This window comes from Euprymna scolopes, chromosome 6, assembly GCF_053919585.1.
Source record: "Euprymna scolopes isolate OS-2025 chromosome 6, ASM5391958v1, whole genome shotgun sequence".
Classification (NCBI taxonomy): domain Eukaryota; kingdom Metazoa; phylum Mollusca; class Cephalopoda; order Sepiida; family Sepiolidae; genus Euprymna; species Euprymna scolopes.
Genome location: NC_136487.1, coordinates 9,383,547 through 9,404,426, shown reverse-complemented (window position 1 = coordinate 9,404,426; position 20,880 = coordinate 9,383,547). Strand labels below are relative to the sequence as shown.

The window sequence follows — 20,880 nt, the reverse complement described above, 5'->3', positions numbered from 1 at the left end:
TCTCTTTTCAACTGATCGAGGCCAGAAAAGGCAAATTGCAGCATCAGAACAGATACCACACCTTGCTCCTAACCAAAACGCCAAGGAACTTTGTTATCTTTGTTATTATCCACCAAATTAGACTAGAAAAGTAACTTTTAAAATAAATGATAGCAAATTATGTAAAATAGTACATCAATAACAACTAAGAATTGGTTATCCACAATCAAAGTTGTATTTTCTCATTAAATGATTGTTTAGGTCCAACTTTTAAAATCCGGCTGACTTTACATAATGACTAGGGTTATGACAACAGCATATTCTTTTCATTGTTTTGACTCTCGAGTGTATATCCGTTGATATCTTATATGCTTTTATATAGAGTGATGTGGTTATCGGTTGATTAACTGTGTCAGATATATACTCGAGAGTCAAAACAATGAAAAAAATATTCTGTTGTCATAGCCTTAATAATGACTACCAAGCAAACAGATTGTAGTTTTTATTAGAACTTTCTTGATCGAGTACAGGAAAAATAATACCCAAATGATCAAACTAGCATGCGATCAAATGTGATTTCTTGTGATTTTTACAGATTGTTTGACATGAAAGCAGGTTTATTGTTTAGAATCGATTTCGTTGGATGATTTTTTGTTATTAATTTTCTTATCTTTGCAAATATGATCAGAATATTGGTATTTATCTAGAGACAACCTGATTGAAGTCAGATGAGATAAACGTATCATTCATGCAGTCAGCAAACAAAAGTAGGAAAAGTGAGAGGTTTATTTTCATTGGTTGCCTGACGTATCTTTGTTTGCTGAGGCCATTGGGAAACAACAAAACGAAGACAAAAGAAACACAATATTGAAAACATCTCCAACCTTAAAACAAAATGTAACATTAAGTTAAATATGTCTCGGACAAGATTATATAAGATTAACGATTTTGATAGACAATTTGACCACAATGTCAGTGTAGCCTGATATACGACAAATGATAATTGAGTGATCTTGATAGATATAGATAAATATGTTTTCGCCTATGACGACTAAAATGTTCTCCAAGAAAAGAAGAGTTTAGGATTTTATTTTTTTTTAGAATAGATATAACATCGAAATATAAAAAAATAAACATTGGGCACCATACTATCTTTGATTTAATACAATATAACAAGCAAATATTAAATCGAAACCTATTAAATTCTTTAATATTTTCTTCTTATCTACCGTTATCTATTTTATTAATCCAAACAGTGACAGAACATTGTAATTGCTTTTAACATACAAATTTGAGGTTTGAGCCTGTCTACCGCGGCTAATTTTTTTTTTTTTTTTTGCGGTCTCATGGGCACTTGCTGCTATTTTGATTGAAAGAAAAGTTGTTTTAATTCATTTGTATTTTTTTTTTTTAGGTGGGAGGAGGTTCCAGTACATGGACAACAAAAAGTAGGGGAAGTTGTCGCCTACTTCTTTTTTTGGGCGATTCCATTCTTTTGTGGGGGTTGCTCAATATCCTTAGTATAGCAGTTCTGTCCAAACCGAATTTCATGTCTACCCGGGCAACGCCGGGTATCCATGCTAGTCTTTAATAAAATGGAAATATACTTAATCCAAGTACATTGGCTAATGTACTTTCAGACTATATATTATTATGAAGGTCTATCTCCAAAACCCTAGGAAGAGTTTGTGAACAAACTGACAGGAACTACAATTGTGTGTGTGTGTGTGTGTGTGTGTGTGTGTGTGCAGAGAAGAAGATAATGAGACTATATCAACAATGGTTTCCAAATTTAGTTGCAGTATGCATCCTTTCTCTTTTTTAGAGTAGTGAGTCCTGGACTTTGTACTCACACATAGAACGAAGGCTGAATGCCTTCCACATGCGCAACCTCAGACATCTTTTATGCATCACCTGGCAGGATTGGGTCACAAACGCAGATGGCATGCCAAGCACATTTGCCATTCTCACTCAGACGCCAGCGCTGGCTTGGTCATGTGAGTAGGGTGGAAGATGGTCACATCTCAAAGTATACGCAAGCTCGCCTCTGGAACACAGCCAACTAAACGACCAATCTTGTGCTACAAGAACACCTGCAAGAGAGACCTGAAGACTTGTGGCATTCAACCAGCAAATATTGAGAGACATCCAATCAGACTGCCTGGTGAGCAAAGGTCAAGGATGGCATCAAATTAGCAGGAGAAACGAGAGACAATGGGAAGAAAAAAAGAATCCACAGGCAACAGAGAATTCAGTCCAACTCCGCTGCCTTCACCATCACTACCATTGACTATGCCAATGAAGCTGCGGATTCAAAATTGGACTATATAGCTATAGCAGATGCTGTAGTGCATCAAACCAGGTGCAGAATTCCATTATTTCATAAGACAGCAGGTTGTCATCATCATGTATTTTTTATAATTTTGATAAAAAGTAGTCATGCAATTTATGTTCATTTGTAAACCAACCCCAATCCAAGAAAGCATCAGCTATTTAAATTAAGAAAAAAATCAACAGAAAAAGTCATAAATAAAAAATATAAGTAATAATGATAAAAGTTTTTTAAACTTACTTTCATAGAAAAATGTAAAACACATGTTCATCAACGATTTGGCCGGGGTGTAATCCTCAGCCATGTGGCATTCGAATAAAACCACAGAGAAGTACTGGACAAGACGAAAGAAAATTTGCTCGTCCACTTTCTTGTTATGCACTCTCTAGGGAAAGAAGACAGAAAGGAAACATTTATTAGCAGAATGCAAAACAACATTTAAATGTACATTTACATGCAAACGAGAATAAAGATATTAAAATTTGAAAAAATCTCTAATATTTTGAACCACAACATACAAAAGGATAAATGTTTTTATTTTCATTGTTTTCTTCCCCCTTGCAAGATGACATCCATAATGGACATGGCGTTGTCCCGCATAATAGCTAAAAAGATATGCTGGCACATTCAAAGTCTCTCTTTTTTTTATTATTCACTTCCAACGAAGGGATATTGCGACTATTTGGGCCTACTATTTGAAACCATATCTACAGAGATAATATGCAGGAGTTGAGCAGCAAGATGTTTGTTTGCATTACATTTAAATTATTGCATGTTAGTACAGTCAGAGAAGAAGGAAACTTGGAGGGAAGTTCAAAGTAGCAGTTTGAGGTAAGAAACTTTTAGAGTAAAATGCTTTCCAGCTTCTAGCAGCCTCTGCAGTGAAGGGGTGGACTTTTGCTGCCTGTCGGATTAGTTAAGAATATTTACTTCGAGAAGGCACCAATATTACAAGTTCGTCAAAGCACATTCTATTAAAATATTTTTAAAACAGGCAGAAGACTGCAACATTACTGTGATGGGACAGGGGTTGGGGCTTGGTTAATAGCAGGGACTTATTAGGTTGGAGACTCCTTTGTCTAAAAGAGAGGGACTAGTGGTAGATACACCTAGATGTGGCAACAATACTCCATGCATACTCTCTGGTCTTATTCCTGCAAGTTTCTATCAATGTCTCATATGAATCATACATGGCATCATCGGAAGCTTAATATGAGAATAGTAATCTGAATGATCTAAATGCATACTATCTTCAATATAATAATATTAACTGTTCACAGAACCTATTTTGACATAACATTTAAACAAATGTCTAGGATGATAAACCGATGTCTAGTTAAAAATATACAAACTTATATATACAACTTTGCCAAATAAGCCACTCAGAAAAAATGTAATGGATTTGTTCATATCACTTCCATTTTTCAGATAGATGATTCAAGAGTCGACCAATGATTAACATAGATTTTTTTCTTTTCAAATTTGTCGCACGTGAAGATCGTCATAAGCAAAAGTGAATAAGAAATATTTTATATTCGCTGATCTTTCCTGACACAATCGCAGAAATCCAGCAATAACAAATGGATTTATTTTATTTAGGTCAACTGCTTTTCGATATTTCTTCCATTTTTCTTATTTCTCTTTCATTCTATCCATAGTTTACGACATGTGGAGTTTACAATTGAATGATAGCGTAACATTACAAAATAACGCATTCGCAATGCTACAAAATGACGTTGTGAGAAGTGCGCCACTGTAATACCATCTTGCTGCTCAACTCCCCATAATCCCCTGTTAGACACAATCCCAAATAGTATCCCATTACGTTCCAAGTGGCAATATGCCTCGTTTGGAGTAAAAAGGTTTTTTTTTTTTAATTTACGGCAACATAAGGTAGTGGTGACATACTAGAAACTGAGACGAATTCATCTCCGTTTAAAGTTTCAAATAAAAAATATCATAAAAAAGAAAAATGATTATTTCTGAAGAAAGATTGGAAATCCACGCATTTCTTCAGTGACATTAATAATGAAATGTGCAAATGCAAATATAATTTCATAAAAAATGCCTAAAAAAGAATATGATTTGAAATTCTGACGAAAAAAAAAAAAACGACGAACAAGAGACACATATCTGGATAAAAGTGTGCCAGAATACCTGACATACATGACGTGGGACGAACATTAAATAATCAGGAGGACTTGACAACAATAGAGAAGACAGGAGAAAGTCTAGTAGAGACACACACGGACATGTTTGTGCATCTGACAGAAAATCTAATGAAGAATAACAAAAAATATGTTGACAAAAGGTTAACCACAAATAACATTTCATCCATTTGCTGAATCAGCATTAACAATTTTTTTTTGAAGATATACATGTTAGTATGTATGGTAAAACTGGAATAGTTAATACTTGGTATAGTATCAGCTCTGGTCAGGCTATGCTGACTTTATCTTAAAGGGGAAATTTACAAGGAATATAAATTTCACAAGTGTGCCCCAACTGCATGTATATCCCAGTCAAGGGAAGATTATATACAGCATCCCTAAATGGTCACCTATGACCAGGCTCCATGTTGCTTAACTTGGGTGATATAATGAGAACCGGTATGCCAACGGAATTATGCCATATATGGTAGTGAATACTACAATTTGAAATTTTGCCCAATTCAGTAAAATACTCCTCCCCCAGATCTCAGTTGAAAGCCCAATATAGGGTTTTGTGTATATCTTTCCATAAAACACTTTTGTCAGTTGTTGGTGGGAAATATCCTTGGAATATTCAATTATTTTTTATGAAAATATTTACATGTACCAAATCTGAAAAACAATTCTGCTCATCATGGTCTAACCATTTTTATCTGACCCTTGTCCACCTGATGCTTGTTCGTCTGACCATTCTAGGTCTAATAATTGTTCATCTGACCATTCTAGGTCTAACATTTGTTCATCTGACATTACATGACATAGCTGCTTGTTGTTGACGTGTCTACTACTTGGATTTATCTTTACCTTTTCTAGAAATATTTCAGAAATTTTTTGTGGATTTAGAAGTTTATTGTTGTTGTTTTCTTTGGACTTCTACATGTTTTCTTGATTTACTATTTCAAGGGTTATTTACTGTGTTGGTATATATGCATGCACATTAGTGTTGGTATATATGCATGCACATTAGTGTTGCTATATATGCATGCACATTAGTGTTGGTATATATGCATACACATTAGTGTTGGTATATATGCATACACATTAGTGTTGGTATATATGCATGCACATTAGTGTTGGTATATATGCATGCACATTAGTGTTGGTATATATGCATGCACATTAGTGTTGCTATATATGCATGCACATTAGTGTTGGTATATATGCATGCACATTAGTGTTGGTATATATGCATGCACATTAGTGTTGGTATATATGCATGCACATTAGTGTTGGTATATATGCATACACATTAGTGTTGGTATATATGCATGCACATTAGTGTTGGTATATATGCATGCACATTAGTGTTGCTATATATGCATGCACATTAGTGTTGGTATATATGCATACACATTAGTGTTGCTATATATGCATGCACATTAGTGTTGGTATATATGCATGCACATTAGTGTTGCTATATATGCATGCACATTAGTGTTGGTATATATGCATACACATTAGTGTTGGTATATATGCATGAACATTAGTGTTGGTATATATGCATGCACATTAGTGTTGGTATATATGCATGCACATTAGTGTTGGTATATATGCATGCACATTAGTGTTGGTATATATGCATGCACATTAGTGTTGCTATATATGCATGCACATTAGTGTTGCTATATATGCATGCACATTAGTGTTGCTATATATGCATGCACATTAGTGTTGCTATATATGCATGCACATTAGTGTTGCTATATATGCATGCACATTAGTGTTGGTATATATGCATGCACATTAGTGTTGGTATATATGCATGCACATTAGTGTTGCTATATATGCATGCACATTAGTGTTGCTATATATGCATGCACATTAGTGTTGCTATATATGCATGCACATTAGTGTTGCTATATATGCATGCACATTAGTGTTGCTATGTATGCATGCACATTAGTGTTGCTATATATGCATGCACATTAGTGTTGGTATATATGCATGCACATTAGTGTTGGTATATATGCATGCACATTAGTGTTGGTATATATGCATGCACATTAGTGTTGCTATATATGCATGCACATTAGTGTTGGTATATATGCATGCACATTAGTGTTGGTATATATGCATGCACATTAGTGATGCTATATATGCATGCACATTAGTGTTGGTATATATGCACGCACATTAGTGTTGCTATATATGCATGCACATTAGTGTTGGTATATATGCATGCACATTAGTGTTGGTATATATGCATGCACATTAGTGTTGGTATATATGCATGCACATTAGTGTTGCTATATATGCATGCACATTAGTGTTGCTATATATGCATGCACATTAGTGTTGGTATATATTCATGCACATTAGTGTTGCTATATATTCATGCACATTAGTGTTGGTATATATGCATGCACATTAGTGTTGCTATATATGCATGCACATTAGTGTTGCTATATATGCATGCACATTAGTGTTGCTATGTATGCATGCACATTAGTGTTGCTATATATGCATGCACATTAGTGTTGGTATATATGCATGCACATTAGTGTTGGTATATATGCATACACATTAGTGTTGCTATATATGCATGCACATTAGTGTTGGTATATATGCATGCACATTAGTGTTGCTATATATGCATGCACATTAGTGTTGCTATATATGCATGCACATTAGTGTTGGTATATATTCATGCACATTAGTGTTGCTATATATTCATGCACATTAGTGTTGGTATATATGCATGCACATTAGTGTTGGTATATATGCATGCACATTAGTGTTGGTATATATGCATACACATTAGTGTTGGTATATATGCATGCACATTAGTGTTGGTATATATGCATGCACATTAGTGTTGCTATATATGCATGCACATTAGTGTTGGTATATATGCATGCACATTAGTGTTGGTATATATGCATGCACATTAGTGTTGCTATATATGCATGCACATTAGTGTTGGTATATATGCATACACATTAGTGTTGGTATATATGCATGAACATTAGTGTTGGTATATATGCATGCACATTAGTGTTGGTATATATGCATGCACATTAGTGTTGCTATATATGCATGCACATTAGTGTTGCTATATATGCATGCACATTAGTGTTGCTATATATGCATGCACATTAGTGTTGGTATATATGCATGCACATTAGTGTTGGTATATATGCATGCACATTAGTGTTGGTATATATGCATGCACATTAGTGTTGGTATATATGCATGCACATTAGTGTTGCTATATATGCATGCACATTAGTGTTGCTATATATGCATGCACATTAGTGTTGCTATATATGCATGCACATTAGTGTTGCTATATATGCATGCACATTAGTGTTGCTATGTATGCATGCACATTAGTGTTGCTATATATGCATGCACATTAGTGTTGGTATATATGCATGCACATTAGTGTTGGTATATATGCATGCACATTAGTGTTGGTATATATGCATGCACATTAGTGTTGCTATATATGCATGCACATTAGTGTTGGTATATATGCATGCACATTAGTGTTGGTATATATGCATACACATTAGTGTTGCTATATATGCATGCACATTAGTGTTGGTATATATGCACGCACATTAGTGTTGCTATATATGCATGCACATTAGTGTTGGTATATATGCATGCACATTAGTGTTGGTATATATGCATACACATTAGTGTTGCTATATATGCATGCACATTAGTGTTGGTATATATGCATGCACATTAGTGTTGCTATATATGCATGCACATTAGTGTTGCTATATATGCATGCACATTAGTGTTGGTATATATTCATGCACATTAGTGTTGCTATATATGCATGCACATTAGTGTTGCTATATATGCATGCACATTAGTGTTGCTATATATGCATGCACATTAGTGTTGCTATATATGCATGCACATTAGTGTTGCTATATATGCATGCACATTAGTGTTGCTATGTATGCATGCACATTAGTGTTGCTATATATGCATGCACATTAGTGTTGGTATATATGCATGCACATTAGTGTTGGTATATATGCATACACATTAGTGTTGCTATATATGCATGCACATTAGTGTTGGTATATATGCATGCACATTAGTGTTGCTATATATGCATGCACATTAGTGTTGCTATATATGCATGCACATTAGTGTTGGTATATATTCATGCACATTAGTGTTGCTATATATTCATGCACATTAGTGTTGGTATATATGCATGCACATTAGTGTTGCTATATATGCATGCACATTAGTGTTGGTATATATGCATGCACATTAGTGTTGGTATATATGCATACACATTAGTGTTGCTATATATGCATGCACATTAGTGTTGGTATATATGCACGCACATTAGTGTTGCTATATATGCATGCACATTAGTGTTGGTATATATGCATGCACGTTAGTGTTGCTATATATGCATACACATTAGTGTTGGTATATATGCATGCACATTAGTGTTGGTATATATGCATGCAAATTAGTGTTGCTATATATGCATACACATTAGTGTTGGTATATATGCATGCAAATTAGTGTTGCTATATATGCATGCACATTAGTGTTGGTATATATGCATGCACATTAGTGTTGGTATATATGCATGCACATTAGTGTTGCTATATATGCATGCACATTAGTGTTGGTATATATGCATGCACATTAGTGTTGGTATATATGCATGCACATTAGTGTTGCTATATATGCATGCACATTAGTGTTGGTATATATGCATGCACATTAGTGTTGCTATATATGCATGCACATTAGTGTTGGTATATATGCATGCACATTAGTGTTGCTATATATGCATGCACATTAGTGTTGCTATATATGCATGCACATTAGTGTTGCTATGTATGCATGCACATTAGTGTTGCTATATATGCATGCACATTAGTGTTGGTATATATGCATACACATTAGTGTTGCTATATATGCATGCACATTAGTGTTGGTATATATGCATGCACATTAGTGTTGGTATATATGCATGCACATTAGTGTTGGTATATATGCATACACATTAGTGTTGGTATATATGCATGCACATTAGTGTTGGTATATATGCATGCACATTAGTGTTGGTATATATGCATGCACATTAGTGTTGGTATATATGCATGCACATTAGTGTTGGTATATATGCATGCACATTAGTGTTGGTATATATGCATGCACATTAGTGTTGGTATATATGCATGCACATTAGTGTTGGTATATATGCATGCAAATTAGTGTTGGTATATATGCATGCAAATTAGTGTTGCTATATATGCATACACATTAGTGTTGCTATATATGCATACACATTAGTGTTGGTATATATGCATGCACATTAGTGTTGGTATATATGCATGCACATTAGTGTTGGTATATATGCATGCACATTAGTGTTGGTATATATGCATGCACATTAGTGTTGGTATATATGCATGCACATTAGTGTTGGTATATATTCATGCACATTAGTGTTGGTATATATGCATGCACATTAGTGTTGCTATATATGCACGCACATTAGTGTTGGTATATATGCACGCAAATTAGTGTTGGTATATATGCACGCACATTAGTGTTGCTATATATGCATGCACATTAGTGTTGGTATATATGCATGCACATTAGTGTTGGTATATATGCATGCACATTAGTGTTGGTATATATGCATGCACATTAGTGTTGGTATATATGCATGCACATTAGTGTTGGTATATATGCATGCAAATTAGTGTTGCTATATATGCATACACATTAGTGTTGCTATATATGCATACACATTAGTGTTGCTATATATGCATACACATTAGTGTTGGTATATATGCATGCACATTAGTGTTGGTATATATGCATGCACATTAGTGTTGGTATATATGCATGCACATTAGTGTTGGTATATATGCATGCACATTAGTGTTGGTATATATGCATGCACATTAGTGTTGGTATATATTCATGCACATTAGTGTTGGTATATATTCATGCACATTAGTGTTTGTATATATGCATGCACATTAGTGTTGCTATATATGCATGCACATTAGTGTTGGTATATATGCATGCACATTAGTGTTGGTATATATGCATGCACATTAGTGTTGCTATATATGCATGCACATTAGTGTTGGTATATATGCATACACATTAGTGTTGGTATATATGCATACACATTAGTGTTGGTATATATGCCTACACATTAGTGTTGCTATATATGCATGCACATTAGTGTTGGTATATATACATGCACATTAGTGTTGGTATATATGCATGCACATTAGTGTTGGTATATATGCATGCACATTAATGTTGCTATATATGCATGCACATTAGTGTTGGTATATATGCATACACATTAGTGTTTGTATATATGCATACACATTAGTGTTGCTATATATGCATGCAAATTAGTGTTGCTATATATGCATGCAAATTAGTGTTGGTATATATGCATGCAAATTAGTGTTGGTATATATGCATGCGAATTAGTGTTGGTATATATGCATGCAAATTAGTGTTGGTATATATGCATGCACATTAGTGTTGCTATATATGCATGCGCATTAGTGTTGGTATATATGCATACACATTAGTGTTGGTATATATGCATGCACATTAGTGTTGGTATATATGCCTACACATTAGTGTTGGTATATATGCATGCACATTAGTGTTGGTATATATGCATGCACATTAGTGTTGGTATATATGCATGCACATTAGTGTTGGTATATATGCATGCAAATTAGTGTTGGTATAAAATGTCATTTTCACTCAACTAGCGTCACAAACTGTCATATCATAGACAAGCCACAGGAGTCAATAACTTAACATATATTAATTTCTTCGATTTCCAATATTTTTTTATTAAATAATGTTAGGGTAGAGACACCAAAAATGTTTTGTCCTTTAAGTTTGGAAGTAAAATAAGAATATCAAATATTTCTAGTAATTAATTCAGTAATGATTATTGAATTTATTATTGCATAAGGTCAGTTCTGGCCTTGGAATCTATTCAAAATTTCCATTGTAAACTTGCCAAAACTAAAACTTTATATTATACAAGAAGAGATTAATGATATTTCCCTAATAGCGTGTTTCTTTACTTTGGAACTCACAGGAATAAATACATTCCGTTTCTTCATAAGATGACGCATGACACAAAAAGATAAGGATAAACACACAGATCGATGAATTTCAAATCGAAAACATCTAATGGTAAAATAATAATAATAAAATGGTAGTGTCGGTATAGACTGACACGACACCAAATAGTTGTGAAGTGTCAAGAAGGATGAAAAGACTGAGGAGAAAACACTAACCAGACCTTAAGTAGATGAATAATAAAAAAAAAAAAAACTGAGACCCTCTGGAGGGTTCTTGCCACCTAAATTCCAGTGAAGACCAATGGTTGTTGCCAGTGAGAAGTCAATGGAAAGTGTCTGTTGCGATAATGCAAAGTCATTTGTAAAGGTTATCGAAAGAGGTGAACTACTTTGCAACAAATAAAGGATAGTATGAATTGGATTATCTCTCTTATATCAGTTAAATTTTGACAATTAAATAATTGATCATTGCACCCATCATCACAAAAGAAATAATTTACTTTTATGGGATTCAGAATTAATGAATGACAAACAATATTCATGTATTGTACAATGGAGTTTCCAATTGTCTTGCATTATTCTGGGTAAGCTGATATATTTCAGAAATTGACTTATTCTGACAATAAATACAGTTACATCTGTCATGGGCAGCGATTAATGGCAGTTATGGCCTCAGAATCATGACATGTACTTCTGTAACATATTTTTGCTAATACACTTTTTGTTAATCATACTCATACTAATGCATTTGTCATGATTATTAACGGCCTTCAAGGCCACAACAATTATATTATTCAAGGTTTAAAAGAGATAACTCAATGCATATTTTCGTTTTGTTCTTGCAAAACTATGTAGAAATAATATAGCACAATATATAAAAATGAAAGTCTCTTTTTTGTTATTGTTTATTTCGCACATAGAAAGACTGAGAATACCCGGACTTTTGCATAAACTGTCACACATGTGTCCTCTCTGCATCTCTGTCAGACTCCATCTCTCTTAAACATACTGTTTGCTCTCTTGTTGCTTATCTAATTATATAATACTTATGTCATAGTTCAGATGTCCTGATAAACCTTCCCCACATTCTATGTATCCATTTTCATCAGAATTTTCAATCACATTATTGTTAACATATTTTGATTAATACCTATTTATTCTTTGTCCATTGTTATGATTTAATGATTTATTAATGTTACGCATAAAGGAATGTTCCGTTTTCCAATCTCTCTCCAAAAGTCAATTACTTTAACTGTTCTATATCTAATAACCTAAGAAGTCTCATCTATTATTTCATTGCGATTATACAAACAGTTTTCTGCTCTACACACATCCCCTTATACTGTCTAGATTTGATATTCCTCTGAGATCATCAGAACCAAGCCTGTCTTTAAGACTAACATTATGCAAGTCTTTATTTATCCCTTTGTCTCTCAAGTTCATCCTTATCATTTCCTTCCATCTTTTTATTGTCATTCTCCTGCCAATTGACTGATAACTCGACTGTTCTGTATCTACTTAAGCAATTTGCATCCATTATTTCAATGTGACCATAACAACAAAGTCTCCTGTTCTGCACACATCTCTCTATACAAATGTGGCAATGAAATTAAAATTATCCCTAAAGCCCCTTATTGACTGGTATGAAATCACTTAGAATAATAGATTGTTAGACTCATTGTGAATATTCTCTTAAAAGATGTGCTTGGAGACAGAGTTAGGCATTGGAAACTATTGCAAGTTTGTTAATGAAACGTTTAATCACTCCAACAGAAATTACTTTTATAAAAAATATGTAAGTTTGATGTTTGGACATTATAGATTGAAGCTTTGTGTTTGTCTGTTCAGCATCTAGATATTGTAATCTGGTCTGTTAATTTGAAAATATATAGGTCATTGGATTAGCAGATTTGTTTGAAGAAAACAGAAATTGGACAAATACCAGTATGTCTGGGGACAGAATATGCAGAATCAATAGAAAATTTGTACATTCTTTATTGAAATGTGGAGGGCTTATTGCCAACTTAATCTTGAAATATTGGCCCAAAAGTGGATTGACTTCACCAGTGAAAGTTGCAGTTATACATAAAACTAATATATATATATATATATATATATATATATATATATATATATATACATATATATATATATATATATATATATATATATATATATATAGTTACATATATATCATGTTATGTGTATATATAATTATTATTTTGTTCAATTTAGGTTGTTGTTTTTTACTCCCCCCCCAAAAAAACAAAGCATATTGCCATTTGGACGTAAGGGGCTACTAATTGGGACCATGCCTGAGAAAGATTAACAAGATGTTAGTTTACATTACATTTGAACTTCTGCATATCAGTACAGTTTGGGAAGCAGGCAGCAGGAAGAGAATTCTGAAGTCTAGCTGTTCTAGGGAAGAAGCTATTAGAGTAGAAAACTTTCTGGCATTTAGGGACCTCAACAGTGAAAGGGTGGGATTTTGTTGCTAAGCAGGTTTGTTGAGGATATGTACATTGATGGGGCACAAGTGCAATGAGTTCATCAGAGCAAGTTCCATTGAAATACTTGTAGAATAGACACAGGGATCAAACATTGCAGCGATGGGACAGGGGTTGGAGTTTAGTTGATAAAGTGGGATTTATTAGATTGCAGACCCTTTTTTGGACCCTATCCAAGGGAGAGACTAGTGGTAGATGCACAAGCCCAGATGTGGCAACAATACTCCATGCATGGGCGAATAGTGGCCTTATAGAGGTACAGGATACTCTCAGGTGCGAGCAGTTATTTAGCATGATTGAGGAAGTCCACCTTCCTTGCAGAAACCTTCGCAATGTCCTCAATGTATTTATTCCAGTTCATATTTCCTGTGAATGTTAAGCCGAGAAGTTTGAAGAAAGAATTCTCAGGTATGGAGTTATTTGTCATGGATATCGGTGGTTGGAAAGGTTCTTGTAATTGTTAAAGGGGAGCATTTTAGTCTTACTAGCATTAAATGTTACCATTCATTTGCAGCCCTATTCCACTACGGTCTGGAAGTCATTTTCTAAGGATTCAGCTATTGTCTTGAATTTGTGTACATCCGTTCTTCCATCATGCATGCTATAGAGCATTGTATCATCAGCAAATGTACCCATCTTGTACTGAATATTATCAGGAAAGTCATTGATGAATAACAGGAAAATTAGTGGTTCAAGGATCGACCCCTGAGGCACTCCCACATTTATGTTATGCTGCTTGAATGAACGTCCATCAATGACAACCTGGATGGTCGTATTGTTTAAGAAGGATTTAATTATATTTAGCATTCGTCCAGCTATAGCATATGAGTAGATTTTCATTAGCAGCCCTTCATGCCAGACTTTGTCAAAGACCTTGGATATATTGAGGGCTACACACCTGGCTTCTCTCACCTTATCTAGTGCATGGTATATGCGTGCAGAAATGACTGTTAAAATATCTTCAGTAGAACAACATTTCCTAAATCCGTACTGTTTGTCAGAAAGAAGATTGGCTTTTGCAAGGTGGTGGACTAGTGCTTGATTGATTAGCGTCTCAAAGATTTTAGTGACGGCCGATAATTGAGAGAGTTGGTCCTTTCATCAGAATTCTTGTACACTGGTACTTCCACCTATTAGGGAAGCAGGATTCAGCAAGGCATTTGTTGTAGAGTTTGGGAAGTATGGGGCTAGTTCAGCTGAGCATTTCTTAATTAGTATAGCAGGAATGAGATCAGGACCACACGCCTTGGAGGTGTTTAAGTTTTTTATGACATTGCGGACATGTGAAAGGGTGATTTTCAGATCATCAACTGTGGCTTCCGTCCGCATAGAGAAATTTGGGAGGGAGTTGTTTGTTGCCTCTATGGTGGATTTGGAGGCGAATTACGAAGCAAACAGTTCCACCATTTCGGTTGCCATGCATGCAACTTTCTGGTTGTCGGATGGGGGGGGGGTTACTGATTGTCCTTTATTCACTACACTTTTATAAATTTTCCAGAAATCGTGAATTCCTATCCTACGATTCTATGTGTTCCCAGGTTATTTCAACATGTCTTCTACTATGTTATATATATATATGAAAATAAAACCAAGATATTGCTTATATATATATATATATATATATATATATATATATATATATATATATATGTAGGGCCCTGAAAGATGCATGTACATAGATTACTGTTTTTAAAAATTAATAAATAAATAAAATGAAAATATTATTTGTTTACGTCCAAATAAAAAAATGGGCGACTTTCTAAAAAAAAAAAAAAAAATTTGACTATCTCAAGGACGGCCATGTGGCAAGTGCTCAAACGCTTTGGCTTTCCAACAAAATTCAGCTCACTTATCCAAGGGCTTCATGTTGGAATGATGGGCCGAGTACAACACTAAACTGGCATATCAGGTCCTTTCCATATCACAGGTGGTTTAAAGCAAGGTTGCATGCTTGCCTCAACACTTTTTTTCTATCTATCTGGCGGCAATATTATATGAAATTCCAGAAAACAACCTGGAATAGCACTACAATACCGAATGAACAGCAGCTGTTTTAATGTTGCCCGCCTCAGGCCCAGAACACATATAAACTACACAGGAATCACTGAGCTGCAATACACCAATGACAACTCTACTCTAGCCCATACTATTGAAGATCTACAGGTATCGGCAAACAACTTCTCAAGAAGAACTTACATACAATATGGGCTCAACATCAACATAGCCAAGACCAAAATAATTCTCCAACCTTGTCCTGCACATGAAACTCCTCCTGAAGATACAATAACCATTTAGGGAATAGAACTAGAAAATGTGGAGCAGTTTACTTATCTCGACAGCATCCTATCAACAAATGCTACGGCTGACGCAATCTACCAAATTCATGGCCTACAAAGCGGTTGTAATCTCAACTCTGCTGTATGCCTGTGAGACCTGGGTACTCTATGGAAGAGACCTGAAAAAGTTAGAACATTTTCACCAAGCAAAACTGCGTGATAAAGTGGCAAAACTTAATCATGAACATGGAGGTTCTCCTCCGCTCAGGGATGGAAAGCATAGAAACTACAATAATAAGACACTGTCTACGCTGGGCTGGACACCTTGCTTGAATGCCTGACAACCGCCTACTAAAACAAGTTCTTTATTCAAAACTTGCCATTGGAACCAGACCCCTTAGCACATCAAAACGCTGTTTTAAAGATAAGTTTAAATCTAGACTTACGGCGACCAAAATTGACACAAACAACTGGCAAGTCAATTCAACTAACAAAGATAGCTGGCGAAGAAAAATATATGAAAACACCGCAATCTTCAAAAATAACAGAAAACAAAAAGAGCCCAATGAAAAGCTGGAGGTCAACAACCTGTGAACCCTCCTATCTCCTGTGGTGACTGCAGCCACCTCTTCTGTGCAGAAATACGACATGTTTCACATCGTAAGGAGTGTCAATGAATAAAGTGTATACTCGTATCCGAGTTATGCCAACGACGATATATATATACATATACTCCTATAAATTTGATTTTTTTGTGTATTGATATTTATATTAAAAACCCTTTCTATTTATTTAAAAAGAAAATACAACTTTGTTATGTATGGGTCGTGGAATTGCATTCATCTGCAAAAGATATAGCTAATTTGCATATTCTTTTAAACATTCATTTCAATTAATTCCGTATTAGTTTTTTCGGTTTTCTTATGGGTTGATCATCTTTATTTAACTATTACGTGTAATTATATTCATGCAGATATTTTACATGATGTGATATTTGCTTAAAAAGGTTATAGTAAACACAAACCACTTTATATATATATATTTATATATACGTATATATATTTGTTTAAAAACTTTTGCCCACCAAACTCCTGTCAGTTTATAGTCTACAGACATGAAACTTAATATATAGGGTATTCAAACCCATACGAAACTTTATATTTGAGTTTTAGTTGTGAAAAATTGGTGCAAAAGTGTGAAAATAAAAAAAATAGAATTTTCCAGGTGAAGGTCAAACGATGCCATTACAAATATGCATGCATAACGTAATAGCTATTGGTTCATGTTTTAATTTTTAACCTTGCAGCAAACGTCTTCATAGCTCAGGCATGAACGTCAAAGGAAAACGTAAATCATCATAAGCTAAATGTTTTTTTTTTAATTTACTTTTTTTTTTCTTGTAAGTCCAATATTTCGCTAATAAATAGCCTCTTCAGGGTAGGAAGATCGGTTCATGATCTTTTTTTCTTCATTTTGGTGTTATGATGGAGGCAATTATTAGCGAAATATTGGACTTACAAGGAATAAAAAGTAAATAAAAAAAATGATTTCATCATTTTATCCGACACTTCAAAGTTTCCAAATTTCTCATTTAAATTTTATTCAAACATAAGTGTCTTCAAAAAGTGTGTGACCATTTTTTACTTTAAATTCCTGCTCGAAACTGCAGCATAACACACGTGGACTCACCGGAACAGCATGTACATTGCCCCTTTCTTCTATTCCGAGGCATTGCCTCCATCATAATACCAAAATGAAGAAAAAGAAAAAAAAATCATGGACCGGACTTCCTACCCTGAAGAAGCTATTTATTAGCGATATATTGGACTTACAAGAAAAAAAAAAGAAAGTAAATAAAAAAAAAAGATTTTATCATTTTATCCGACACTTCAAAGTTTTCAAATTTCTCATTCATATATATATATATATATATATATATATATATATATATATATATATATATATAGGGATGGCCCATACACGCCTATATACGCCTACAAAACAAAACTATCCAAAGCTCAACTAAAATCAACTTATAAGTTTCAAAAAGCACATATTCTTACAGAGAAGTGTCTTACGAATCCAGCGAGTGTCAGAACGTCGGTTAAAATGTCAAAAGAGAGCAAAAAAAAAAGGGTACAAAAATGGCCAATTGTTCTTCTTTCTTCTTCTTTCTTCTTTCTTTTGAGACAATGTATCTCGGTGTACGAACGGTCTCTGACAACAGTTCAAGCATCAATCGACTGCTCTTTACACGGAGAAGTGCAGTGACCCATCGCTTTTTAGCTAACTCCATAATTAAATAAGATTATGTGTAATAACAAGTTTTAAACACTATATGCCCAATGTAGACAGACCACTTCGAACACGGAACTTCTCTCAAAAGGGACAGCTCCAAATAATACACCGGATGCTCACAGACGTTCCAGTTTGCCAGTGGCCTATATTTCTTGGACGCTGAATATTTGAGGTGAACGTTAAGGTTTTTTCTTTAAACAGTAACCCACCAGCGTTAATGAAACCACGAAATCTTTATCTCAGTTGATCAAAATTGTTATAAGAGTAACCTATCAGCAAGTACGACGTCAAAAAACAATGTTATAAAAACAAATAATTCTTCAGATTTTGGACTGTAAAATATGTACAAAATGTCAATGCTGTGACCAGGATTCGAACCTGAGTTAGCACGGCCACAATGTGGGGTCCTAACCTCTAGACGATCATGGCTAACACTGACGTCTGTCGCTCTTGGCAGAAAGACACATGACTACTGTCAAACTATTGAAAAATAAGGAGGAAACTTGAAATTCTCACGCATGCGCAAAAATACACTATAGCAACCATTGTTAAATGCAGCTGAATCTCTTCGCTCGCTAAGAAAAGTAGATCAGACCAGTTCTTCTAAGAACTCACCAAACGCCAAAGGAAATAAGTTAAATTAACCGCAAAAGAAACTGCAAGAAAGTCAAGAAAAATTTAATAGTGAAGGTATGAACATTTTAGAACTTTATAATACTCTAACTGTTTTATCAGAGAGGCGGTAGCACTCTCTATGTAATATAGAACCGATGGAGGACCAAGAGGCAACTTCTAAGGCCCAAAACCCAAAGACCTAAAACCCAGCAGGAAGCGACCTGCTACTAATGGAGGCGGCAATGAGCCGCCTCCTAAAAAAGACAATACTATCATGAATGTAAGTTTAAAAATAAGACTGTAAGTAAAAATATTAATTAACAAGAATAAAAAAGCATTGGAAATGCAAAAGGATATAGGGATGGTATGCCAAAAAGTATACAAACAAGATAGCTATGAATGGCTAGGCACATGGAAATAGAATTGCATCCAAAGTATAGCCCTATAGCTTTTTACAACTGTAATGATGGCACGGAATGAAGATTGGAGAAAAGCTATAGGGCTATACTTTGGATGCAATTCTATTTCCATGTGCCTAGCCATTCATAGCTATCTTGTTTGTATACTTTTTGGCATACCATCCCTATATCCTTTTGCATTTCCAATGCTTTTTTATTCTTGTATATATAATGAATACATATTATTGAAATATAAATTTCAAACAAAATAAGTGTCTGTTTATTTTGTAATAATGCGTTGCTTTGGCTTCAAACATATCTAATACGTATTCATTTTATTCAAACTCAACCAGCGCTTCTATGGAACAAAAGTCTTAACGTATATATATATATATACTAGACTATACTTAGACTATTTGTAATCCGTTGGGTTAGTATATGCTATAGCTAGCTATGGAATAGTGAGTATATTAATTAAGCTAAAAACATTTGCACAACAATGGCCACCACTTTTAATATAAGGAATGACATTGCTTAATATTCGGAAAACTTAGTATAAGGAATGACATTGCTTAATATCCAGAAAACTACTCATTTGCGGAAAGTTTAAATGTGATATTCGTTTTCAGTAGGGGTCTACCGATTAATTGGCAGGTAATCAGTAATCAGCCTAATCCTCCACTTTGTCGATTAATTTGCACATTTTCCAATTAATCGGCCAATTAATTACTTTTCTCTTTCCTATTAAATTCAAACCATTTCATTATTGCCAAGTGACTCATCAGATCGCTTTGACACATTAACATAGTAACTGCTAATTTAACTTAACATTTGTTAAATGTCTGACCACTATTATGGCTTTTTGTCTTTATTAAATAAAATTACAAAATACAATTTCCAATTCTTAAATGAATATAATTTAACATTTAGATAAGAAAAAAAATAAATTACAAACCAACTACAAAGTACAAACTGTAATTCTTTAAGTGACTAACTACAAGCTGAAGTTCTGCACCTGTTGCTGCTCTACTTCCTATTCTATTCTTGCTGCCGGCTTCCTCTGTTGTCATAGTCCCTCAGTATTTAAAGTTGAATTTGAAGCTAATTCATCAAGCAGGTTTGAAATAAATACAGTTTTACTTTCATTTTGATCATGATCATCAACAGAACTTGAAGAAGTGTATCTTGCTAA

The 20,880-nt window shown here is 34.2% G+C and overlaps 1 protein-coding gene across 4 annotated transcripts in view; it reads right to left on the bottom strand.

Annotated features, from left to right (window-relative positions):
• The window catches only part of LOC145277493 (uncharacterized), a 656,318-nt gene that overhangs the window by 92,777 nt on the left and 542,661 nt on the right, over positions 1–20,880 (bottom strand). For all 4 annotated transcript variants that reach the window (XM_080128883.1, XM_080128881.1, XM_080128880.1 and 1 more), the window contains one exon: positions 2,552–2,696. In XM_080128883.1, the coding sequence (XP_079985009.1) occupies positions 2,552–2,696 (145 nt within the window). The remainder of the gene's footprint in view (positions 1–2,551; positions 2,697–20,880) is intronic.